Source organism: Pinus tabuliformis, chromosome 3_2 (assembly GCF_031772625.1).
Source record: "Pinus tabuliformis cultivar Carrire ecotype Pingquan chromosome 3_2, CPIR1, whole genome shotgun sequence".
Taxonomy (NCBI): Eukaryota; Viridiplantae; Streptophyta; class Pinopsida; order Pinales; family Pinaceae; genus Pinus; species Pinus tabuliformis.
In genome coordinates, this window is record NC_142302.1 from 222,103,859 (window position 1) to 222,127,966 (window position 24,108).

Sequence of the window (24,108 nt, forward strand, 5' to 3'; positions counted from 1 at the left end):
CAATAATAACAACAATAATAATCATAATAGTAATAACAATACCAATAATCATTTAATTTAAGGTCATGATCAAGTCAAACACCAAATTAGTGCATGATACCCCCTTATTTGTAAGACAATGGACTTGTCTCCATGTATTTATTTGAGTGCTAAAATTTATGGAGATGTGGTCTCCTTGTGGGACAACTGAGTGGTTGACATAATGGGATGTTATCCACCCAGTTTTGAATCCCACAAGGGGACATCTTTGGCCCATTGTGATAAGGCTCAATGAGTAGGTTCCCCCATTCTCATGGAGTCTTGGCTCTTCCTAAGCCATAGATTCCTAGTATATTTGGCTTAGAGACTGATGAATATACTCTTGCCACTAGGTTTCATCTTGGACTTTGTCCCAATTAATCTAATAAATTATTAATTCACCATAATACAAAATAAAAAAATATTTATATAAATGTATACCTTTTATGGAAAAATACATATTCTTTATCAAACTCGGAAACCAATTCACAAATTTTTTGAGTTGTTTTCTTAATGAGATGAAAACTTGAATGCGTTCTCACATTTATAATAATAACCCGTTAATTGAAAGGAAAAGGACAGTAATTTTTTTTATTTTATTTTATAAAGATGTATACCTTTTATGGAAAAATACATATTCTTTATCAAACTCGGAAACCAATTCACAATTTTTTTGAGTTGTTTTCTTAATGAGATGAAAACTTGAATGCGTTCTCACCTTTATAATTATAACCCGTTAATTGAAAGTAAAAGGACAGAAAAATGGAGTTGATATTAAAATTATGAAAACAGCTTCGAAGTTTTTTTGGTAACTGGACTAGAGTTTTTCGCTACCAGTTTTGAATGTCATTTATTCACTTCCAGGGCAGAACGAAATTGGCAATAAATAATTAGAGAGAAAAGGCGACAGTCCGTCCACTTCTCTTTGGTGTGCCCTTGCTCGAAACCCCTGGTCGCTGCTTCCCAGGTGTTTCTCCCACGAGTACATCATCATCTTTATTCCTGTTTGTGTAAATATATATGTGTACAATTTTCAAGCGGAATCGGAAGTGGAAAGGCAAATTCAAATATTTCAGTTTCAGTTTCATTTCAGTTGAGCCTGGTTATTATTATTATATTTGCCATGGCACCTCCCGATTTGAAGAGAGGGACATCTACTCAAACTGCATACTTCGATATCTATGGAGCAGAGGTATCTCATCTTCTCATCTATAAATTGCTTTATGATTTCCTCTTCCTTTCTTATTTATGTTGTTATGCCTTCAACATGCGCAAAATTAAGAGAGTAGAGTAAGTATGGACTGTAACGGAATATATTATGCATGTAATTACATTGTATAGATAACCACGGCAAGCCAAAAACGGCTCACAAGGCGAGGTTAGTAGACAAAGTAGCCACAGTTCCGAAGGGATTGTCCATAGGTATTTCTGCATGGGATATATGAGTATAATTTAGATAAGAAGTGAGTAGTGGTATATGCAATGTTTTTAAGGGTGCAATTATCATACCCGTCTCTAAAGCAATATGTGTCTTTGTGCTCTTTCTGGGAGCTTTTGTTCTGAACTTCCGGTACTCCTGTTCCTGCCAACCTGTCATATAAAAAGCCACCCTTCTCAACAATTTGGCCTTGAATATGTCCCAATCTGTATTTTCAATGAATACTGAAATCCTTTGTTATATTTATGGAACGAGAAACATCCGAGATGGAAATGATGAACTACATTTATTAATTAAATTTATGTTCAATGCAGATTGATTTATGTCTCTATTCTGTTTCAACCAATCGTATACATGTTTGGATGCAGCTAAATAAATGACTTTGCAAATTGTCCTTTACAAAACTTGGGGCCCATTGTCAATTTGATCCCAACCTCCAAAAAAATGCTCTTCCGGATAGTTGGGTAAAAAAAAAGGTGTTGAAGTGGTATATTCTAGGTCCCTTATATTTATCAGTTCGATGCTTGGTAAACATTTTGAAGCTCGTTTTCAAATTTCAGCAAATTTTAACCCCAAAACTAACCCATCTCATTATTGTGTTTTTGCAGCTGGCCCAAATCCCAAGTAACTTTCCTTGCCCACGTTGCTATCAACTGCTATGTGTTGCTTTTCCACATTCCAAAAATATTAAACTGTTAAGCATATTAGAATGTTTGTTAGAACCACGATAAGCAAATTTTGTACTAAAAGAATTCCTAAACTACAGGATAGCCGAAACCTAAAAGCCACTCAAAACTGTTGTTCTAATAATGCTAAAGCATACAAAGAAATACTGCAGCAAACACAACACTGCACATCCATCACTAGATTGTCAAACACATAAGTCTGAAAACACTAACAGCAAACACAAAACTGCAGCACTCAATCACTTCACTCTATACTCTAAAAAGAAAGAACCACATTGCAAGTAGCTCAAAACTCCATTATATGTAGCCTTTCTTTTATAGAAGGACCAGGAAACAACACCTAGGCTAAATCTGACAATTACCTATGCCACATGCTTTATCTAAGTTTAGAACAACAGCACTTAAAAATGAAAATAGTGCCTAATCTAGAACTGAACAGCATATTTTAAATAAAGAGAAGGCAGTGCCTTCCTCAACTGAAAAGCACCTTCCAAGTCTATCATGTGAAAGATGGCACATGCATGCATGTGCCTCTCTATCAGAGATTGCACGTGTCTCTCTATCAGAGATTCCTCTAACTTCTGCTGCACCTTATGGAGGCTTCCTCTAATTGCTAGGGTTTACAAATATTATAGAGCATCCCTATGGTGCATCTAGGTTGGAAAAGAAACCCTAACCCTAATCCACACTTAGAATAGTGCACCAAATCATGCATGAGCATCCTGCCTGTTTCCACTCAAACTAGCAAGGGGTCCTAGAGGGGCACTTGCTAGGTCAAGAGCAACAATGAAGCTAAAGCCCACTGTCACCGCAACTAAATCTTCCTACTCTTTACGGACTTTCACCGATGGGAGGAGACCCAATATATAGAGAATCACTTATGAAGGATAGATGAACTAAGATGGACGTGAAGTGATCTTGGGGACCCTTTCCTAGGGGATCAACAATGGGACTTGCTTGCTTCTTAAGCAAGGTACAAAGCGTTTTAGGAAAAGGGGACGAGGATTTAAGGGCTAGGTTTAAGGAGTGTGAACTGTAAAGGAGCTTACCAATCTCTAAAATGCTTATAGAACTTGGTTTCCCAAGTGGTTTTTGAAGAATTAATTTCATGAGGTATGGGACCACATGAGACCAAGTGGACCCAAGCTAGGTCAAGAGGAAGGAGTTTAGCAACCAATGATGAACTTGACCTAAACAAGGAGGAGAAGGGGATCAAAGAAATTATTTTCACTTAAAGGTGCAAAATAATCCCTATGAGGAACTAGCCTAGGGAAACTTAGGGCAAAAACCAATCTCGAGGCTAGGGCTTGGGATATCTCACAACTCCACCTTCAAAATTCCTTTAAATTTGGAGGAGGCCTAGAAGACACACCAACGCAGTAGAGGCCAAGAGAGTAGAGTTTTTCTATGGGTGGTTTGTCGGGAAAATGATGCCCCAGGAGCCCTAATGTGGCTAGACCTAGAATAAAGAAGGAGAGGCGAAGAAAAATGGTTTTTTGAGGAATCACCTTATGGTAGACTAGTGGCTAATCCTATGGGGAGATTGGATTCAAGAAGAATATGAGAATGGACTTTGTTTCTAGGTCAAGGAGGCTTCAAGGAAAACTTTGCTTGTCATTTGGACAAAGGAGAGTAACCTTAAAGCTTTTACACTGCGTTTTGCAAAATAAGACAAATTGTCAAGATAAATTCAACCATAGAATTATCCCTAGGAGAATTCGTTCAACATACATGGCCCGTACATAGAGAGATGCTATATAGAAACATAATTCTACAATTTTGTAGTAAATGCATACAATTAGCCCTAGTATAGCGAAAATCTCATCATTAATGCATGTGACAAAGTAAAAGAAGAAATAACATTAAATTTGTACTTACATGTAAGAGAATATATCCAACCATCAATAAACTTGCCAATCAAGAAGCTCTAAGATAAGAAAAGATAATCCAAACATCAAAATTCATCCATGCTCCAAAATTTTGTCCACCAAGAAGGAATAGCGAAAATCTCTAGAGAGATACAAGTCCAAACCAAGTGATGATGAGAAATGAACTCTCATCATTTGTATTTATACACTCCTAATGAGTTCGATTTAGCTACTTGGGCCTACATTAGCCCCTAAAATAAAAATAATGTGCAAATAACTAACTTTTGGTGACAAGCCCACCAAACTAGCTCATAAACAAAATAACAAGCCTCTCAAGAGGTCGAATGATCAATAATACATGTCTTTGGGCCTTCTAAGAATCTAAGAAGCCTGATGAAGTCCATAAGTGCCATAATGATGAATAGGACTCCCAAAAGTAATGGACAAGGGGGTGACCCCTTGCTCTCCACATAATAAACCTGCGGTGCTCCCAATGGGTGTGAGGGCGCACAAGTGACCTCATGGGTTTCCAAGTAAGTCGAAGATGCCTGTAGACCATATGTAAGGGCTCAGATGATGGTGTAAGTGTAAGTGATGCCACATCAGCATACAAGTCTTAGGTCATTTGCCAAGTGCATGGTACAACTGTGGGGCCGACTGGGCAGATGTGAACCAGGTGCATCTTCCTTGTCCAATAGGTGAATATCGATCCATCTCTGAACATTTCTGGGGATCCATGGAGTGTTGTCTACTGCTGTGGAGGCCCATGGCTCTCAACACACTGTACATGTGCCAATGTAGCCCTTTGGAGGGTTAGGACCTCATATAAGGAGACCAAACCCAAAATGGGATCATCTGCAATCTTGCATAAGATCCGATGCGTCCCCTAGCCTTCCAATAAAACAAATCATCAATGGAAATTGAGTAAAAGAGTTTACAACCATGGACAACAGGTGGGCATTTTATAATGGCATACCCTTCCATAGTGGGCTTTCGCACGTGTTAATGTCACCAAGTTCCAAATGGGGTTAACCAAGTATCCTATTAGGTGGTTTCTACTTCTAAAGGGGATAATGTGTCTAAGGTACATCTGTTAAGGGGTGAGGGAATGTGATAAAGTGATGAATGGAGTAGGGGATGAAAAGGGGCAAGCTTGGGCCACATGCTAGGGTACAAGGGTAGCTAATAAAAGGAAAACCCACACTTGGGTATATAATGTATTAAGAGGGAGCAATCGTAGTACATGAGGTACCATGGCCTTGATTTTTCCACCCTTCTTTATATGCCTTTTGCCTTTTATGATTTTTCTTTAATTCACTGCTTGAGGCTCAAGGGATAAGAGCATGATGTGTGAGATATAACAACGGATACCCCCTTTTAGGTAGAGGGCGGTTCATTGCCCACTAGGGGTTGGGACAATCATGGGTTCCTGAATGATAAAGGAGGCTCATCTAGGGCCTGTAGGAACCAGGGTGATGGCCATGATGATGGGGTAGAGCTCATGCATTAGCTTTTGCCCACGTGCTAAATATGTATGTCTTGACCATCTTTTGCATTTTGTGGTACATTTTCCTATTGAATGTAGCCAATTATGCTTTTACTTTTCTTTTCAGCTGCATCAACCTCTGGGGCATCATTCCAGGTCCGACTCAAGGTGTGGGCAAGGGGAAGGTGAAGGCTAACCATATGTAGACTCAGTGGAGGAATGTGGAACCAGGTGGGAGAAATGATGAATGGGGTAATAATGAGTGGAAGGGGGGTAATATATGTGGATGAGGGAGTGAGACCACGCAACCAAAATCATGGTTTTCCACGTAGTACCATCCCTAAAGCCCAAGGGTTAGTAAAAGAGATCCCACGGGACTAGGGTCCAATGTTAACATCCAAAAGAGGTCTAGGGGACAGGAGCACAAACCTAACCCACTCTTTCTACCGAATCCTCCCATTAATCCGTGTTTAGAAGTGTCCATGTTAATTTTAGGCAACAATGGTATGTTCTATGCTTTAGAGCAATTTTACTTCAATTTCTTTATAAGCCCAATATCAATTTCAGTTTAGCAATCACATAAACATGTAAGTAAAATGCTGATAAAACCAAAACATAAACAACAAAAGACAAGCCAAGACAAGAGGACACAAGATGTGGCACTAGCCAGGGACAAACCCCAATGTGGGCAAACCCTTGATCAAATCATCTTTTAGTCTTCAATAGTTCAGCAGAGAGAGATGGTACAATTTACAAATTCTGAAACTTTATAACAGCAACAAAGGAACCCTAACTAGAAATGTCACGCTGGTCAACAGGGCAAATTTCTTCCTCAATTCAGCTCGGTCAAACCCAGTCAACTTCAGTCTCCAACAGCAAGTCTAATAAGCCCAAAACAGTCCGAAAAAGTTCAGTCAAAACTGGTCAACAAAAGTCAACCCTGTGACCAACCCTAGTACAATCAACGCTGGCCAAACAAGAGGTAAGATTGCCTCAGTTCTTGTGCCCAAATCTGCGGCTTGCTAGGACAGAATTCCTCCACCTAAAATCGCATCAAAAACAGGTCAACGCTTGGTCAATGTAGTCAAAACAACCTCCTGCAAATTTGGTCAACGCTGATCAACCACTGGAATAGAGAAGTACAGTCCTTCTTTGCACGTGTGGAGAGCTGCCCAAAAATCCATACCCAATCATGTGAGGAGAGAGAGAAGTGTGAGAAGTGAAGTGTTTCCAAATGAGGATGAGGCATCATGTATTTATAGGCTAATGTTGAGGATGAATAGACGTGACTGTTGGGCTTCTGTGCCTGCATGAGTTTGCTGGCCGACCTTGACAATTTGTCCATAACATAAATAATTTCATATCTTCATTTGTACATGTCAGAATCAGATGATCTTTAGATCAATCCTACACCTCTCAGAGAGAGGAATCCAAGAAAAATATCGGTTGTCATAAATAAGATGACCCATGTGGAGTTTGGCCCTAGTTGCCAATTTTAACAATCCATGATAAGCAAACTACAATACTCAATTACCAAATGACAAGGTATACGATCATAACAGATGGGTGAGCGACCACATGGTTGACTCAGGTGGCAGAGAAATGGCACAACGAGCTAGTTGGTGGCTACAAGGGGTTGCCGACTGAGGACCATCTTGGAGAAATTTTTTCTCCTAAGGATATCACCCACAAAATGTTGGGTTACGGGTAACATTGCCCTAGCAATGCCTATGCTAAATCTGGCACTACCTGTGCCATTTGCTTTATCTAAATTTAGAACAACTCCTAAAGATTAAAATAATGCACTTGCCTTCCTCAACTAAAAAGCACTTTTTAAATCTAGCATGTTAAAGATGGTGCATGAATGTGACTCTACCAATGTTACTTGGGAGCAGGAGTGAAAGCGGGGAGCGGGAGCGAAACTGGTGTGGGAGCGACATTTTCAAAAGCTCCCAGTTTGGGAGCGATTCCCGGAGCGTGTTTTATATAATATATATATATTTTTATGTTTTGATACATATATGTCAACAAAAACATGTAAAATGATGAATTAGATATAAAAAACATAAAAAAACATAGATTGATCATTGAACCATATAACAACAATCATCTAGAAGTTATAATCTTCATCAACCACGTCCACAAGTTAGTAACATACAACATATTGAGTCTCATGAATCATGATTCATCAATCTTAAAGTTTCAAATTCAAGCTTTCAAAATTGAAAATTCAATATATAACATTTATCATCATTGATCACCAAAGTTGTACTTGTAAGCTAAGTTTAACCATTACAAGAAATAATATCTAACATGAAATGAAATGTTATGAAATGAAATGAAATGAAACAACTTTCATGAAGCATCATATTCATAATTCATAATCACTACCAATGAGTTATAATTGCCAACTTCAAACTTCAAACTTAAATTGTCATATATTGTTTACAAAAAATATCATAATAAATATGAAAGAGTCAACAGTTATGGAAACTACAAGAAACTTGCTCTCTCTTGGCCCTCATTCTCTCTTGCTCCTCACTCTCTCTTATTCTCCTCTTGCTCTCACTCTCACTCTCACTCACAATTTCTAAAATAATGAAATTCATTGGAGGGAGGGTTTATTTATATTCCTGCCCTCCCTCCCTTTCCTCCCTTTTTTCCCCAACCGACGCCTTTTTTTCTTTTTCTTTGGTTCTTTGCCGGCGTATTTTATTTTTTTTTTTCGCGCGATTTTTTGGGCGTCGCTCACGTTGCCGGGAGCGATCGCTCCCTGACCGCTCCCAGAGCGATGCTCCCTAAATCGGTTTGGCAATAGGCAGGGAGCGAATTTATTTATTTATTTATTATTATTATTATTATTTTTTGTATTATTATTACTATTATTATTTATTTATTTATTTTATCCGGGAGCATGATCCCAAAATCGCTCCCAAAAAACGGGAGTGACGCTCCCCATATCGGTCCGGCAATAGGCAAGGAGCGAAATTTTTTTCTGGGAGCGCACTCCCGACCTGCTCCTGCCCGGAGCGCGGATTGGGAGTGGGATCGAGGGGGGGGGGGCACTCCCCCCGCAACCCTGGACTCTACCATAGAGGCCTATAACTTTTGTGGCCTCATAGAGGCTTTTTCTATTGCTGCACCTTCATCCGCGAAACTCGATACTGTGCTAAGAAAGAGGTTGCGTGGATCTATTCAACATGCCGATCCATTGAAGGAGAATTACCTATAGAGCAAAAGGTAAAGAAACTAACACTTCCTCTCTGCAAGGAAGATGTTCTCCACCAAGCCAAGTTGCTCTCTCAACAACTCAAACTTCCCCTTAGTTAGGGGCTTGGTCAAAATGTCTATCACTTGCGAGTTTGAAACCACATATTCAAGAGCCACTACTACTCTTTGAACTCTTATCTTTGAGGAAATGGTAGAAAAGGGCAATTTGCTTTGAACGATCATGAAACACTGGATTCTCAAAGAGCTTGATGCAACTTTGTTTATTATACCAAACAAAACAATGAGTTCCAACATCTGATTGATCAACTCTACTATCAACTTGTGAGGCCATATGGATCTTTGATTGATCAACTCTATTATCAACTTGCAAAGCCATATCACCTCACTACTAGTAGCAGAAGTGGCCATCCACTCAACCTCTACTGAATTTAGTGCAATTGTCTTTTGCTTCTTGTTGAACTAGGAAATCTTACCTATTCCCAAAGTGAAACAAAATCCAAAAGTGCTCTTTCTAGCACTAACATCCTTTGCCCATTTAGAGTCAATAGATCCACGCAACAACAATTGACCATCTTCCACATACCTCATGCCATAATGAACTATGTCCTTCAAGTATTTGAGCACATGCTTGGTAGCTATCCAATGAATCTTCAAGGTTGAACCATGAGCTCAAAGTGTTTGTTGCAAAACGTACATCAAGGCTGCTATTCACAAGATACATTAGGGAACCAATCAATTGCCTACACACAAAAAGATCTATCAAGTTTGAATTTAACGCAACAAATAATCTCATATTTGGCACCATAGGCGTAGCCATGTGTTTGTAATCCAACATCCAGAATCTCTTTAAAATCTCCTTGTGTACTTCCCTTTCTTAAGGAAAACCTCCCTTATACCGTACCAAACCTTGAGACCAAGAAATAATGCATAAGACCAATGCCTTTCATATCAAATTCACTGGCCAACTTCTCCTTGTACCATGCAATGAGCATGTCATAACCACTTGTAAGTATTAATTCATCTACATATAGAACCAATACAAGCGGATCGTATTTATCATATAAATAATAAAGGAGATCTTCAATAATCTTGGTGAAGTCCGTTACCCACCAAAAAGTGCGTAATCACCAGGAGAAATTATTCCTCCTCATTTGATAGCCAACTAGCCAACAACCCCATGGTGGTCAACAAATAACATTGTGCCAGGATTCTTGACCCATTGCTCCGATCAACTCTCATTTGACATTTCTTCTTAAAGGAAGGTAGGTCATCTGAAGCATAAAAACTGATAGCTTATAGACTTGAATGTAAAAATACACAAGAAGTATTTGTAATAATAATTTATTAGTAGATATAAATGTATAATTGATGAATGTCACAATGAGGACCTTGCTTTTATACCTCAGCAGGTGACTTTTCATGATTAGGCATGTCTTTTAGACATGCCTTTTCACTTAATGACTATTTAACATAATCAATCTTTTTCACTTAATGACTATTTAACATAATCAATTTTTTGATTATTTAATATTTACATTTATTTTATTTATTTACTTGTTATGAATTATATTCATAACATAGCCCCTTCCTTTGGAAGCTTTGTCCTCAAAGCTTTAATGCAGTGGATTTTCTTCACTTAGTGTTTGTTGTCTCGATGTGTATAATCTGGCCATCCTCTCGTCTTATAGCTCATCAGTAATATTTCCTTGCATTTTTTTTGAATAAACTCTAATTTTTATTTTTTATTTTTTTTTGCGCTGATTTTTTTTGTTTTTGTTTTTGTTTTTTGTTTATTTTTTATTTATACTGAATATATTATTATTATTTTTCTATGTTGTTGTTAATATTAACTTATATAACTATATATATATATACTATAAAGTTATAATATATAAGTTATGATTTATATATAATATGTAATGACAATCGTATTAATAAATATATATCAACCGTAACACAATCGTATTAATCACCGAATCGACGGCCGTCAACAGTTGTCCTGCTTCGTTGACAATTTGACTGGCGCGTTCTCCGAATTGGTTGATACCCAAGACAATGTCAATTACCCCACTACAACCTTGCGGAGCGTTGTTCTCCCCGATCATTGACGGCGTACTGTCCACGGTGGTCGCGATGGCGTGCTGTACACGGATGTCGATGGCGGGATTTGCGGACGCATAGTGGCTTGGTTTCCCACGCCGCGGAGCAGACCCGAGAGGTGTTGACTGTGCGTGGACAGGCAGGACCTTGCGAGGATAAAACTGATTGCATCTCATAAGGATCTGATACATAGGAAAGTCGTAAGTAGGGAAGCATATCTAAGACAACTTCCTTTTCCCAGCCAATGTATATATTAAATGTTTGCACAAACAATTTGCCATTCCTCTGTGCAATAATTCTTTTGTCCTGGTATAGAGGGTCCTTTGTATCTAGTGATACCTCCACTATAAGAGGGTCATGAGCATTATCTTCATCCACAAAACCATAATTCAACAACAATCTTGCATTTGGCTGAGGGCCACACCAGACAACAATTGGTTCTCTTGCTTTGTAGTCACGGTCTACTTCTAAAACCTTTTCAAAATTTGATAGAGAACTCTTAAGATCTCCCCACCTCATTTGAATTTCTATGGCTGAAGACTGACTACAAACTGATGACATCACTGATTCCTTTATCTCAATAAGAACATATTTATCTTTTGATTCCATGATAAAGGAATTCATTTGCTTCCCAAGCGAATAGTCCTTATTAGCCAATTTTAAGTTTTCAGGAATATGTGGGAAATACTCTTCCTCACATGATGAATAGAATGAATCATTTTGTAATTTTTTGGTTCCTCCACTGAGAATCATCATTTTCGTTGGTAGAGGTATCACGAAATGATACTGAATTGCAATTTGGATTGGGTATGTTCTGGAGACACTTCATTGGTCCATCAATACAATTAATGTCTTTGCTCTTATTGTCTAAAATCTCTGATGATGTTACTGACCGTGAACTTGCCAGAACATCATCTTCTTGCTTTCCCGTTGAGGACCTATTTTCTGAATGACCTCAATGTCACCATCTGAGCCATCAGGAGGAGAAGAGGTGTTTTTTAACATGGGAAAAGCTTCCTCACTCTCACTATCAATGTCAGATTCTTTGTTTACCTCCAACTCAACAATTTTGATATCTTCCCCTTCACCATAAGTGGCATTGATTCCTCCACTTTTACCATGTGAATTCATATTTTTCTCTCCATTATCAGAATTAGCCATTTTCACTTCACTTTTATCATCAAAATCAGAATCAGTAATCATCACATCTTCAAAAACTTGTTTTTTCTCAAGAGCCACCAATGGCAGATTTTCATTAATATCTTCTTTCAGCCAGGATAAATCTAATATCCTTTCATTGCCAATATCTACAACAACCTGCTTTTGCTCCAGGGTCATGGATGATAGTTTTTCATTTACAACATCTTCTTCATTGTTATGATATTGTACCTCTCCTTGTTTCTCAAGATAATCCTCATCTTGATTTATATCAGCTTCATCGGAATCATCATTTTGATAATTTTCTGCAACATCTTCATCTTCAACATTATAATAATCTAATGCTTTATCTTCTTTTCCTGCCTCACCTTGTTTCGTCTCTTCAATGTCGCTATCATCTCCCTTACTATCGATTTCCTTTCGTCATGCTTTAACTTCTGCACATGAGTTTTCTAATCGCTGATATACTTCTTGAATTTTATTAAACTGCTCAACACAATCAGGACGTGAACGTAATGGCACATTGTGCGGTGAACAACGTTCAAAGACCCGCATGATTATATTGTGTGCCATGGCTCTGATACCACTGAAGCATAAAAACTGATAGCTTATAGACTTGAATGTAACAATACACAAGAGGTATTTGTAATAATAATTTATTAATATATATAAATATATAAGTGATGAATGTTACAATGAAGACCCTGCTTTTATATCTCAGTAGGTGACTTTTCATGATTACGCATGTCTTTTAGACATGCCTTTTCACTTAACTTAATGACTATTTAACATAATCATTTTTTGATTATTTAATATTTACATTTATATTATTTATTTACTTGTTATGAATTATATTCATAACATCATCTATCGACAAGTATTCTAACTATTATTGCTATCATGTGCATTCATTTAATGCTATGGGCATATTAATGTGGATCATAGGGTATACTGGATGATTGATCGATCTCAATTGTATTCTTGTTCCCACACTTTTTTGGGAGGTTAGTCTTTGACTCTAGTCTGGTGGGACCTCTTTTGAGGCCTTAGGGTTTAGGAAGGGCACAACTAGGGAGTTTGATTGATATAGCATGTCTAAGGTAATCCATACTCACCACTTTCCATCTTTTCTGATTATCCATCTCCATTCTTTGTTGGCAGTCATTGGTCATTGAGATTGACACCCTTTATCTACATCCTTAAGTCAGGGTCCGAAAACTTGGCCCCGGATGTTGATGCAACTAAAAGAAAGTTAAAAGCATATAAATTCACAATGAAAGAAATTGTAAAATGCAAAAGCTGGTTGGGACAATGTCTAGTGTGTGGGGAAAAGCCTAGTGTTGCATTCAAATTGTCAAAGTTCCAGGGAAGTGGAAGTACCATTTTTTTCAACATAATCAGATCACATATCAACAGTCTATGTGTCATGGTTATCCCATTCTGCAAGTTATGTAACGCAAATGATCTTAGTAAAACCTTGAGTTAATGTAACGACCTAGGTAAGTCTATAATTTTGATGACAAATTTCATCCTAGGAGGTTTTTTAACCTCCCTGATTACCTGTGTTTCTAAACACGGCTAACCAGAAGAGTTTTTTCCCTCCAGCCTAAACCCCAAAGCTAGGGTGAAATTTATTGTCGAATTATTAGGTGAGTCCTAGTGTTTTTAGTCGAGTCTGATGTAAAAGTGGTTTGGGAATAATTTAAGCTAGTTGGCTTAATTATTTTATTACAAATCACTTGGTTTACTAGATCATATTATGTCACAGATGGGTTATGTGTCTTGAGGGTCTAAGCCAAATGTGTATTCCCTCTTTGAGTCTTGTAAATGTAAAATCTTATGTATTAGAGGGTCGGAAAAATATTAAATCCCCTCATGTGTAAATTAATTAATTTTTTTGGCAAAATAAAATTAAATCCTAAGCTAGAAAATTAATTAATTAGAGTCAAATTTAAATTGTCTCAGGAAAATCAATTCTCCAAATGGAAAAATTCTTGGGTCTCAAAAGAGTCAATTTTTAGAGGTCCTCCGCCAAGAGAATATTGTATATTTCAAGAAAATTTGGACCCTTGGACTTTGGTGGTTAAGTCAAAGTCAAAATTTTGAGGAAATTAGCTCAAAATAATTAATTTTGAGCTAATTAAAAATGAATTAAATGATAAATTCGAAAATTCCTCAAAAATAAAAAATTCAAGGGCCAAGATTTTTTTTTTTGAAGTGTTTATCAACGGCCAGGATTATTTTGACAAGGATCAAAGAAACTAGCCATTATTTTTCCATTTGGAGGATTTACCTATAAATTAGAGAGTCATTTGAGTCTCTAGTATCTTGATCTCTGACTAGAATATTGCTGCTGAAGCATTTTTGTAAACTATTGTCCCGCTGGGAACTATTTTTTCTGCTATAATAAAAGACTTTGGGGTGCAACTCGAGGTGTTCTTGTTCGTTGATCTGTGGTATGTATTGACTATGGGCTTCCTATGTTGTGCTTTATGTGATTATTTTGAGATAATACATAGTGTTTGCAGGTACTCAATCCTTGGTCTCCAAGTTCACAGACTGTGGGCAAGGATCATTTTACTTGGATCCTTAGTTTTTATATGATGGATTAAATCTTCGCTAAGGCTATAGTGAGCATAATTTTTCTTAAGAATTTTTAGGCATTAATCAAAGAAAAAATATTATAAAAATATTTCTCTCAAAATTCATTTAAAAAACCTTGTATAATTTGTAAAATAATTTTGTAATTTTAATTGTAATTTATTCTTGTAACTTGGGGTGGGGTTTTTTAGATTTATTTTGTATATATTTGGGGTTTGGGTGTTGTATTTTTATTTTTCGTAGGTTGGATCAAGAGATTAAGTGAAGGAAGAGCTAGATCTAGGCCCTTGAGGGTAAAATCTAGGCTCTTGAAAATTTTGCAAGGCTATTCACTTAAGATTTCACGACAAAATTTAGATCCGAGGAAGATTTTTTTCAAGACAAGGGTTTTCATTTTTCGGGCCTCTTGGGCCTAGATTTGGCCTCCTCAGCCCCTGTGTCAGCCCAGTGACCCCTTGCGTCAACATTTTTCAGCCCTTTAGGGCTAGTTGTAAGGCCTAAAGGCCTCCTCCTTCTCCTTCCTTGCACAGAGGGTTTTAGCCCCTCTCACGGCTAGCCGTAACGTTTTGGGGCCGCCTCGACCTCGCTTTGGAAGGCTAGACGCTGCTCTTGAGGGTTTTCTGTGGCCTTTTTGGGCCCAAAACCCTTAACATCCTCCCTTTTAAGCCCCGTTTAACCCTGCATCAAGCCTTTGAGGCTCTTTCTCCCCCAATGTTGCCTCTTTTGGGCCTCCTCTTGCCTTTTCTGCCCCCGATATATCACTCTAACCCCCTTATCCCCAAACACTGGCCTTCTTTGGCCTAGGCTTTTCTTCGCCTCTTTTCCCTAATCTGCCCTAAAACCCTCCTCTGATTTTTGATCATTGAATACTTGATGGTTTTGCAGGTTTTGAGGCTCAAAATTTTTATTTTTCAAGTGGCAACTTGATCCCAAAGTTTCAACAAATTTTGACCAAAGGTTCTTCAAGGCCTTGGGCCTAGGGTTTGACCTCTAAACCCTAGTGTTATCTCTGTTTTATCACAACAGTCAAATCAGTGATAATTAAGCTCTAAAATCACATGTTTAATGGTCAAAATCACCTAAAATTGTAAAATCTAAATTTTTATGAGTTTTGGCCACTTGGGCATCTAAGATCTAGCCTAGATCTAATTTTATGCTTGCTGGAATTTACTGCATAACTGAGAATTTCAGACCTGAAATTTCTAAAGCATGCACTTAATAAGGGTAAAAAATTTTGAATTTTCAGTTTCCGGCAAAATTTTACTATTTTTGGGCATTGTCTTTAGTATTTCTAGCTCTCTAATTATCATCTGTTTACTGCTGTAATAAACATATCAGTTCTGAAATTTGCTGAGTCATACTCTTTGAAACCTTAAAAATTGAATTTTTCAAGTTTCAGTGCATTTTTGCTATTTTTGGGCATATTGGTTATTTATTCTTGGCATCATTAGCTTGCTGATCTGTGGTTATTTACTGCTAATCAGATTTGACATATCACTGAATACACCATCATAAAGTGGGTTTAACGAGTTAATTTTCATTTGCTGGTCATTAGAAAATTTTATATTTCATGTGTTGGGCAAATTTCATGATTTGAAGTGGTTTCCTTACTGCTGTCATAACATTAACAAATTCTGAAATTTCTGAAGTGTTGTTGCTGATCTAAATTGTCGTAAATCTGAAATCAACTTATCTCATCTTGGTCTCAAAGGTTGTCTAACTTTGCACTCAAAATCTGAAGTTAATCTTGTTGATGAATAGAGTTAACTTGGGCATCTAAGTTTAAATTGGCATGATATCTTGTGTTGATAATCATTGCTGGATAAGTTGATTTACTTAAGCATCTTGTGGATTGACCTATAGTTGAATCTTGCTCCTGTATCTGTTAGTATCTATCTTGTTTAAGATTTCCATCTCAATATTGTTAAGTACTCTTGCTATAAGAAGATACTCGCTAAGTACTTAAGTAACTTAAATTTTTTTAACTCAAGATAAATTTCACTCGTCATCTTGCATTAAGCATCCTAGATCTAGTTTGCATTAATAATTTACCTCCTAGCATAAACTAGGTTGATAGAAATATAGGGAAACCCTTCTCACCTAGCTTGAGGGGCCTTGACAACTCTTCAGTGGTTAACACGGTGACTTTGCAGTTGTCAAAGTCACAATCTTTGCAGCACCAGAGGCATCGGGTGATAGGATCACAACAAAAAGTATCGTTAATCAGGTCATAGCCTGTTTTTTGTTGGCCTCCTTCCCACAACCTACCTTGGAACCCAGCTTCAAAACAGTTAAGGGAAGGTCATACTTAGACTAGGCATATAATCTAAAGCTAACTAAGATCCTTGCACTTCACGTAGATTTTAGGACTTGCATTTCATATAGGTTAGTCAAGCATTTAAGCAACGGGTGTCCATCCTGCGACTTGGTTTCAATTTTTAATAAGCAGAATTGTGACTCCATTAAGACACTGGTCGCATTCCTTGAAAATCTAATCTAATCAATAAATCTTGCTCTAATTTAACCAAGTGTCTAGGCCACTCATCCGTGTCTCTTAGGCAAGTTGGTCCCCAACTTGTCTTCCTTCACTTCATCTCATTGGGACTACCCCCGATAGCCAGCTGTTGGGAGACAGCTAGAAAGGAGTGGGCGGGGATCAGAGTGACAACCCCTACCCTGAGCGGTTGTCACAGGGGCCTGTACAATCCCGGCGACAACACCTAGCATGAGCTATACCCCTCTCATTAGTTATCATCCAATTCCTCAAGCATTTAATGCTTCATCTAAAGAAAGGAACTCTTGAAAGTCCCAACCCATGGGCAAGAAACTGTTGCATCTTAATGGGGCGTTGGAAAAATGTAAAAGCAAGCTTGGGCTCGTAAACTATGCACGGATTAAAGATAAGTCATTAATGTAAAAGGCACACCAAAGGGGTGGAAAAGACAGGCCAAGGAAAGGGGTAATTCAAGCCACCACGACTACTCCCTCCTTATGTCTATACTCTTAGGATGTTGGACCTGTTAACCACTCAAATTACATTTGAAGACTTGTCAAAGGTTTCATGGGCAAAGCACATTCAAAAACATTTCATCATCATCAGATTATGTCAGAAATGCTAGAATTCCATAATCCATCAGTTTTGTATCCCAGATTCTACAACTTTGTGGGGATTATGTAAAAATGATTCTAGTATGATGAAAATGGGTCATGCAAAAAGCCTCGGTAGGGACTATGCAAGCGGTTCACTCCAGGGAGTTTTTTTTCCTTAACCCATTATTTTGTTTTTCAACACTTATAATCAATTGAGTTTTTCACCCATATATACCCCAAAGCTAGAGGACGGCTTGATGATAAAGTCTTGACTCTTAGGTGAGTCCTAGTGTCTATAATTAATGTTTATTACCATACTAGATTATCTCTAAAGTTTCACAAATTTTGGTCGAGTCTAAGTGTCACTTTTAACTATTAAAAATTTCCCACTTGTTGGGATTTTTAATAATTATTTGTTGTAAAATGTAATAAGTGTTGTCTATAGAAGTTGTAGGGGGTATGAGTAATCAAAATTCGACCTCTACAACTCAACTTTTTATCTAGACACACTTTGTGGGTGGAAAAATATGTATTTACACCTCAAATCCCATTTTTTCTAATTTTTGGAAAAAGAATGGCAAATAATTAGCCAGAAAAGAAAATGAGAGATTTTTGTTTTGTTTTGTTTTTTTCCTTTCGCCAAGTGAAAATGATAAAAAATGAGATGGAAATTTGCAAATATTAAAGTCAAGTAAAAAATATTAAAGTCAAAAATTCCATTTACCGAGAGAAGATGGCCTAAGGAAAAATTTGATGGTCCAGAAAAGGAGCCAATGATCTAGTGAATCAAATTTTTTAAGAGGATGGTCCATGATGGCTATTTTAAATGAGAGTTTTTCGAGGAAAAGAAGGATGAGAAATATTTTTGGTGGTCCAAACCACTTTGGGACCAAACTTTTGGTCAATCTAGCATCTCCTTCAAGGCACACAAATTTTATCCTCATGATCTGCGTAGCTCATCAAGGGACACCATTTTTTGGCCATGGATCTAGTCGTTTTCCTCTTGGACTTGTTGTCGCCCAAATTGTACAAGCAATATGCGACAACGCTCAGGGCGGGGGCTGTCACGCTAATCCCTGCCCTCTCCATTCTAGCTGTCTCCCTACAACAAGCTATGGGGGGCAGTCCCTATGAAATGTGAAGATGGGAGACTTGTTGGCAACCAACAACTCCAGGAGACACAACCGAATGGCCTAGCAACTTGGTTGATTTAACAAGTTAAATGATTTTATTAGATTATCGTGGAAGACCAGTGCCTTAAATGGCGTCAATTACTTGCTTAAGGTAGATTATTTACCAAGTTACCGGATGAACAATTGTTGCTTTAAAGATGCTTCACTATCCTATATGAAATGCAAATTCTTCAATCTAAGTGAGATGCAAAATCTTGGTTTATTTTAAGTTTATGCCTATTTAAGTGTATCATTCCTCTCAACTGTTTTGAAGTTAGTCTCTGGAGTAGGTTGTGAGAGAGAAACCAAGGGGAAACAAGCTATGGCTTGATTATTGATCCCTCCCCTTGAGTTCTAACCACTAGATGCCTCTAGTGTTGTAGAGAGAAGTTAATTAATTGATGTAAGAGGCTAGTCCTAAAATGCAAATGCAAGATGCGAGATTATTAAGTTTCTTAAGTACTTCAAGACAAATTACAATGATTTTCAATTTGAAACAATGAAGTACTTAGACAACGGACAAATGATAATTTTCACCACAAGAGAAAATGCTCAGAATAAACAAATGCTAGAAAATGTTGCCAATAATACCAAAAGACAATTCTTAAGAGATAAACAAGATCAAGTTGACAAGATCAATGCTCCTTAACACAATTAACAACCTTCAAGATTATAACAATGAATCACCAATATGCCAATTAGATACAATGAAGAGCTCCTTATGGACAAAATTAGATCTCTTATCACAATTAAATTTAAATTTGATTATGGTGCTTTAAGAGTGACTTAGATTACAAATCCACAAGAGCTATTTAACTCAACAATGAGCAATGTATCCACTTATCCAACAATAATGATAGCAATGAGAAACAAGAGCATTAATCACAATGTTACTTGTTAAGCCAATCTCATTGGACAATTATCAAATCAATTAGAGCACAAAAATGAAAATTATGAATTGATTAGGGCACATTATCTCACCATAAGAAAATTATGGCACATTAATTAATTAAGGCACATTATCTCACCATAAGAAAATTATTCCATTCATTAGACACTTATTAAGACAAAATATAGCATTATATTGCACTTAACAAACACCGAAAAGTATATCCATCAACAAACTTGCCAAAGAGAAGCTCCAAGACAGAGAGCGAAAACACTCTACACATCAAAATGCATTTAATCATCCAAATCATTCCACAAATTGCAGGTCTAAATTCATTAGAGATATATATCCCAAATCCAAATGATGATGAATGATACAATGAGGCTCTCATGTATTTATATGAGCCTTAGGGGTTCGAATTATGTCTAATTAGCCTAATGGTGCCCCTAGAATAAAATAATGTGCAAAATAACAAGTCCATCAAATAGCTCCAAAAGTGAATGACAAGTCTCTTAAGAGGGCCAAAATGATAAAACAATAGCCAATAGGGCCGTTGGAAGGCCAAATCGAGTCGCTCATGTGCCGTAATGAATAGAAGGTCTCCAACAACAATGATAAACAGGGTGCCCCCCTCAATCTCTAAGAAAATAACTTGTGGTGCTCCCAAGTGGTTGTGGGGGCACAAGGAATGGTCTCATGGGTATCCAACTAAATCGAAGAAGTCTATGCTCCATCAATAAGCGCTGGAACGATGAGACAAGCCCTCCTTTGTCTCCTTAGGCAAGACAAAACCTCATCTGGGCCTTGGATCCACTGCCAAGTGTGTAGCCGGCTGGGCAGTGTGGTCCAGGTGCATCATCATCATCGAATAACTGGGGCACGAGCTAGCAATAAGTGGTGCTGAAGGATCCCATGGTGTGGCTATCTACTCTCTGCGGTGGAGGAAACCCATGGCTTTCAATGTTCACCCTACAAATGTCATCATGACCCTTTGGAGGGTTTGGGTCCCGTATAGGGAGGCCAAACCCCGAGCTAGCAATAAGTGGTGGTCAAGGATCCCATGGTGTGGCTATCTACTCTTTGTTGTGCAGGAAACCCTATGTTGCAGGAAACGTGGGGCAGAGGTTCGTTTCCGTACGGAAACCGGTATGAAACTCGGAAACGCGTTTGGTACGGCCGTGAAACGCGTTTCCGACAGTACTGCCACGTTTCACAAAAAGGAAACGTGGCCAGTACGGCCGGAAACGCGTTTCATGGCTGTACGACCCACGTTTCATCATTAACTTGTGTTTTTATTTTTATTTTTTTAATTTTTAATTTTTAATTTGTTTTTTAATTTATTTTTAGGGTATGCTAGTGACTTCTAGTTGCTTCTAGATGCCTGTCTAAACTTATAAAAGTGAACTTTGTCTCATTCTCTCATCACACTATTCAGCAAGTTGTTTCTCTTGGAGACTGGCAGTTGTTTCAGTGAAGGTGTTTTGAGCAGTGAGCAAAGTAGATTTCAGCAGCAAGAGCAAGAGATTTCAGCAACAAGAGCAAGAGATTTCAACAGCAGATTTCAGTAGCAGCAGATTTGGCTCAGCTACAGCCATATTTCTCTTCTCTTTTCTGGCATTTTGGGGTAGCTTCAGCTACAAAAAATTAATTTGGTTAATCAGCATTCATTTTGTTAGTTTTTTCCTACTATTTCTTCAATTTTTCTAGGGTTTATGCTGCCAAAAATATGAAAAACGTTTTTTTATTTATAGATTTGTTTTTTTAATTTATTTTTGCAGTAGATTTGGCTCAGCTACAGCCATATTTCTCCTCTTTTCTGGCATTTTGGGGTAGCTTCAGCTACAGAAAATTAATTTGGGTAAGCCACATTCATTTTGTTAGTTTTTCCCTACTATTTCTTCAATTTTTCTAGGGTTTATGTTGCCAAAAATATGAAAAACGTTTTTTATTTACAGATTTGTTTTTTTCAATTTATTTTTGCAGCAATGGCTTCCAGCCAAAGTGCAGCTGCAAGTTCAAGCCCTAGGGCCAATCCAAGGGCTGAATATTATCCTCTTTGGAGGCATGTGACGAAGATTCAAAGATGTGGAGGTGGTGGCTCAAGGGAATGGTGATGCAATCTTTGCAATAATTCGTACAAGGGCTCCTACCCAAGAGTGAAGGCACATCTATTGCATGGAGGATGACAGGGGATTTCAGGTTGCACAACAACATCAGATCCATTGGCAAGGAGGGCATATCAAAGAGAGCAAGATGAGGCGAATGGTACTAAGAGAAGGCATGATGACCTTACTCAAGCTCCATCTAACATTGAGCCAAGGATTGTAGCTGAAGCAAGAAAGAGGAGAGCCGGTCCCACTCAACAACATGAACAATCAACACTCAAAAATACGAGAGGCCCAGGGGCATCCCCTTCAGTTCAGAACAACAGAATTGCTAAATTGGTGAATGTGCAAGCAAGAGAAGAAACTGATTCCAGAGTGGCTAGGTGCATTTATGCATGTGGTATCCCATTCATTGTTGTTCGCTCTCCTTACTGGCAAGATATGATAAGGGTAGTTAATAAAGCTCCTCAAGGGTACAAGGGGCCCAACTATGAGAAAGTCAGAACCCTGCTTCTAAAAAATGAGAAGGACCTTGTGGAGGATATTTTAGCTCCAATTCATTCTTCTTGGAGTAGCTCTGGGGTTACCATAGTTTCAGATAGTTGGACAGATATAAGGTGCAGACCATTGATAAATATCATTGCCACTTCCCCCAAAGGAGCAATGTTTATCAAGGTAGAAGACTGCTCAGGAGAGGTGAAAGATGCACAGTTCATTGCTGATGTTATTATAAAAGCTATTGAACAAATAGGGCCTATAAGGTGGTGCAAGTTATCACGGATAATGCACCAGTTTGCAAAGCTGCATGTTTAATTATTGAGGGGAGGTATGACCACATCTTTTGGACACCATGCATTGTCCATAATCTAAATCTGATTTTAGAGGAGATCGACAACAAAGTTTCCTGGATAAAGGAACTCACAGGGGAAGCAAGGGAGATTATCAAATTCATCACCAACCACCACCAATCTCAGGCCATATTTCGAGAGTACTCCAAATTGGAGTTGTTAAAAATTGTTGAGACAAGATATGCCACAAACTTCCTGATGTTGCGCCGCCTTGTTGAGGTTAAGCATGCATTAGTTTCTATGGTGGTGAGTCAACTTTGGATTGAGTGTGTAATATTCCTAATTAGCTATGGCTAATTGGAATATTTGATTTTGTTCGATTTTTGCCTTCTATAGTTATTTGTAAATAAAAAGTGAGGAAAGGGGAACATAACTCACTTTAGAATAAAAAGTCACTTCCTAGGTAGCACAACGTTGTGACTTAAGGGGGAACCAAGGGGGCCAAAGGGGGACGCAGAAATGGGGCCCACGCGGACACATGGAGGGACTGCGCAGGAGGGAAGGAACACATGGCAAGAAGGGGATCACGCAAGAGAAAGTGAGCCTAGGGATTGTGAGAGGCAGAGGCTATAAAATAGAGAGGAACCCCCTCATTTGGGATCATTCTGGTTATGAGCATTTGTGATAGTCATTTCGACTTAGAGCACGCTGGTTGTTTAGCTAGTCTGCAACACTGTTTAGTGCATTGAGTGTCTCCGTTCGGAGATCTCACCTTTAGCCCCGGGGGACTTCGAGTGCCTGCTCGGGCAAGGTATTTCCATTGGCATTCCAGCAGTAGATTCATTCGCATTTCAGCAGCAGATTCATTCGCATTTCAGCAGCAGATTCATCCGCATTTTAGCAGCAGTTTCATCAACATTTTAGCAGCAGTTTCATCAGCGTCTTTAAGGAACTGCACAGAACCCCAAGGGGGTGATTTTCGAGGGTTAGCCATTTCAGAAAAGCTTTTTGGGTTCTTCTGCGTTTTTTGAGTAGAGTCCGATTCCAGAGTTTTAGCCTTTTTTGAGGAGGGGAGCAGCCCAAAATCCTCATTTGATTTCCAGCAACAGCACCAGCACGACAGTTTCCTAGCAGCTGGGACACAGATCACAGTGAGGCCATTCCAGGAAAGCTTTTTGGGTTTTTCTAGGTTTCTTAAGTAGAGCCTGAATCTAGAGTTTTAGCTTTTTCCGAAGAGGGGAGCAGCCCCAAATCATCATTTGGTTTCTAGCAGCAGCAACATCCACGTAGAGAGGCCATTCTTGTCATTCTAAGAGTATTTCTTCACTTGCCTTATGCAAGTTGAGGTGCCATTTGCCTAATCACCTCTTGTACTCATTTATTGCTCAGTATAATAAAATGGCTTAGCATTTCTCGCTGCATTTCTTGTGTATCTCTTTATGGTTTATCTGATATATATAGTATCATTGTTACTTGTA

General features: G+C 38.2%; 1 protein-coding gene across 7 annotated transcripts in view; it reads left to right on the top strand.

Moving 5' to 3' along the window:
• The first annotated feature begins 739 nt into the window (after positions 1–739).
• The window catches only part of LOC149180519 (Polynucleotidyl transferase, ribonuclease H-like superfamily protein), a 431,165-nt gene continuing 407,796 nt past the window's right edge, over positions 740–24,108 (top strand). Inside the window, exons 1-2 of one of the 7 annotated variants that reach the window (XM_089416155.1) lie at positions 743–985; positions 1,101–1,210. In XM_089416155.1, the coding sequence (XP_089272281.1) occupies positions 1,142–1,210 (69 nt within the window). In that variant the 5' untranslated portion in view covers positions 743–985; positions 1,101–1,141. Of the gene's footprint in view, positions 1,211–1,824; positions 1,944–24,108 lie in introns of all 7 variants that reach the window. The other 6 variants (XM_089416158.1, XM_089416157.1, XM_089416153.1 and 3 more) reach the window with 6 other exon arrangements.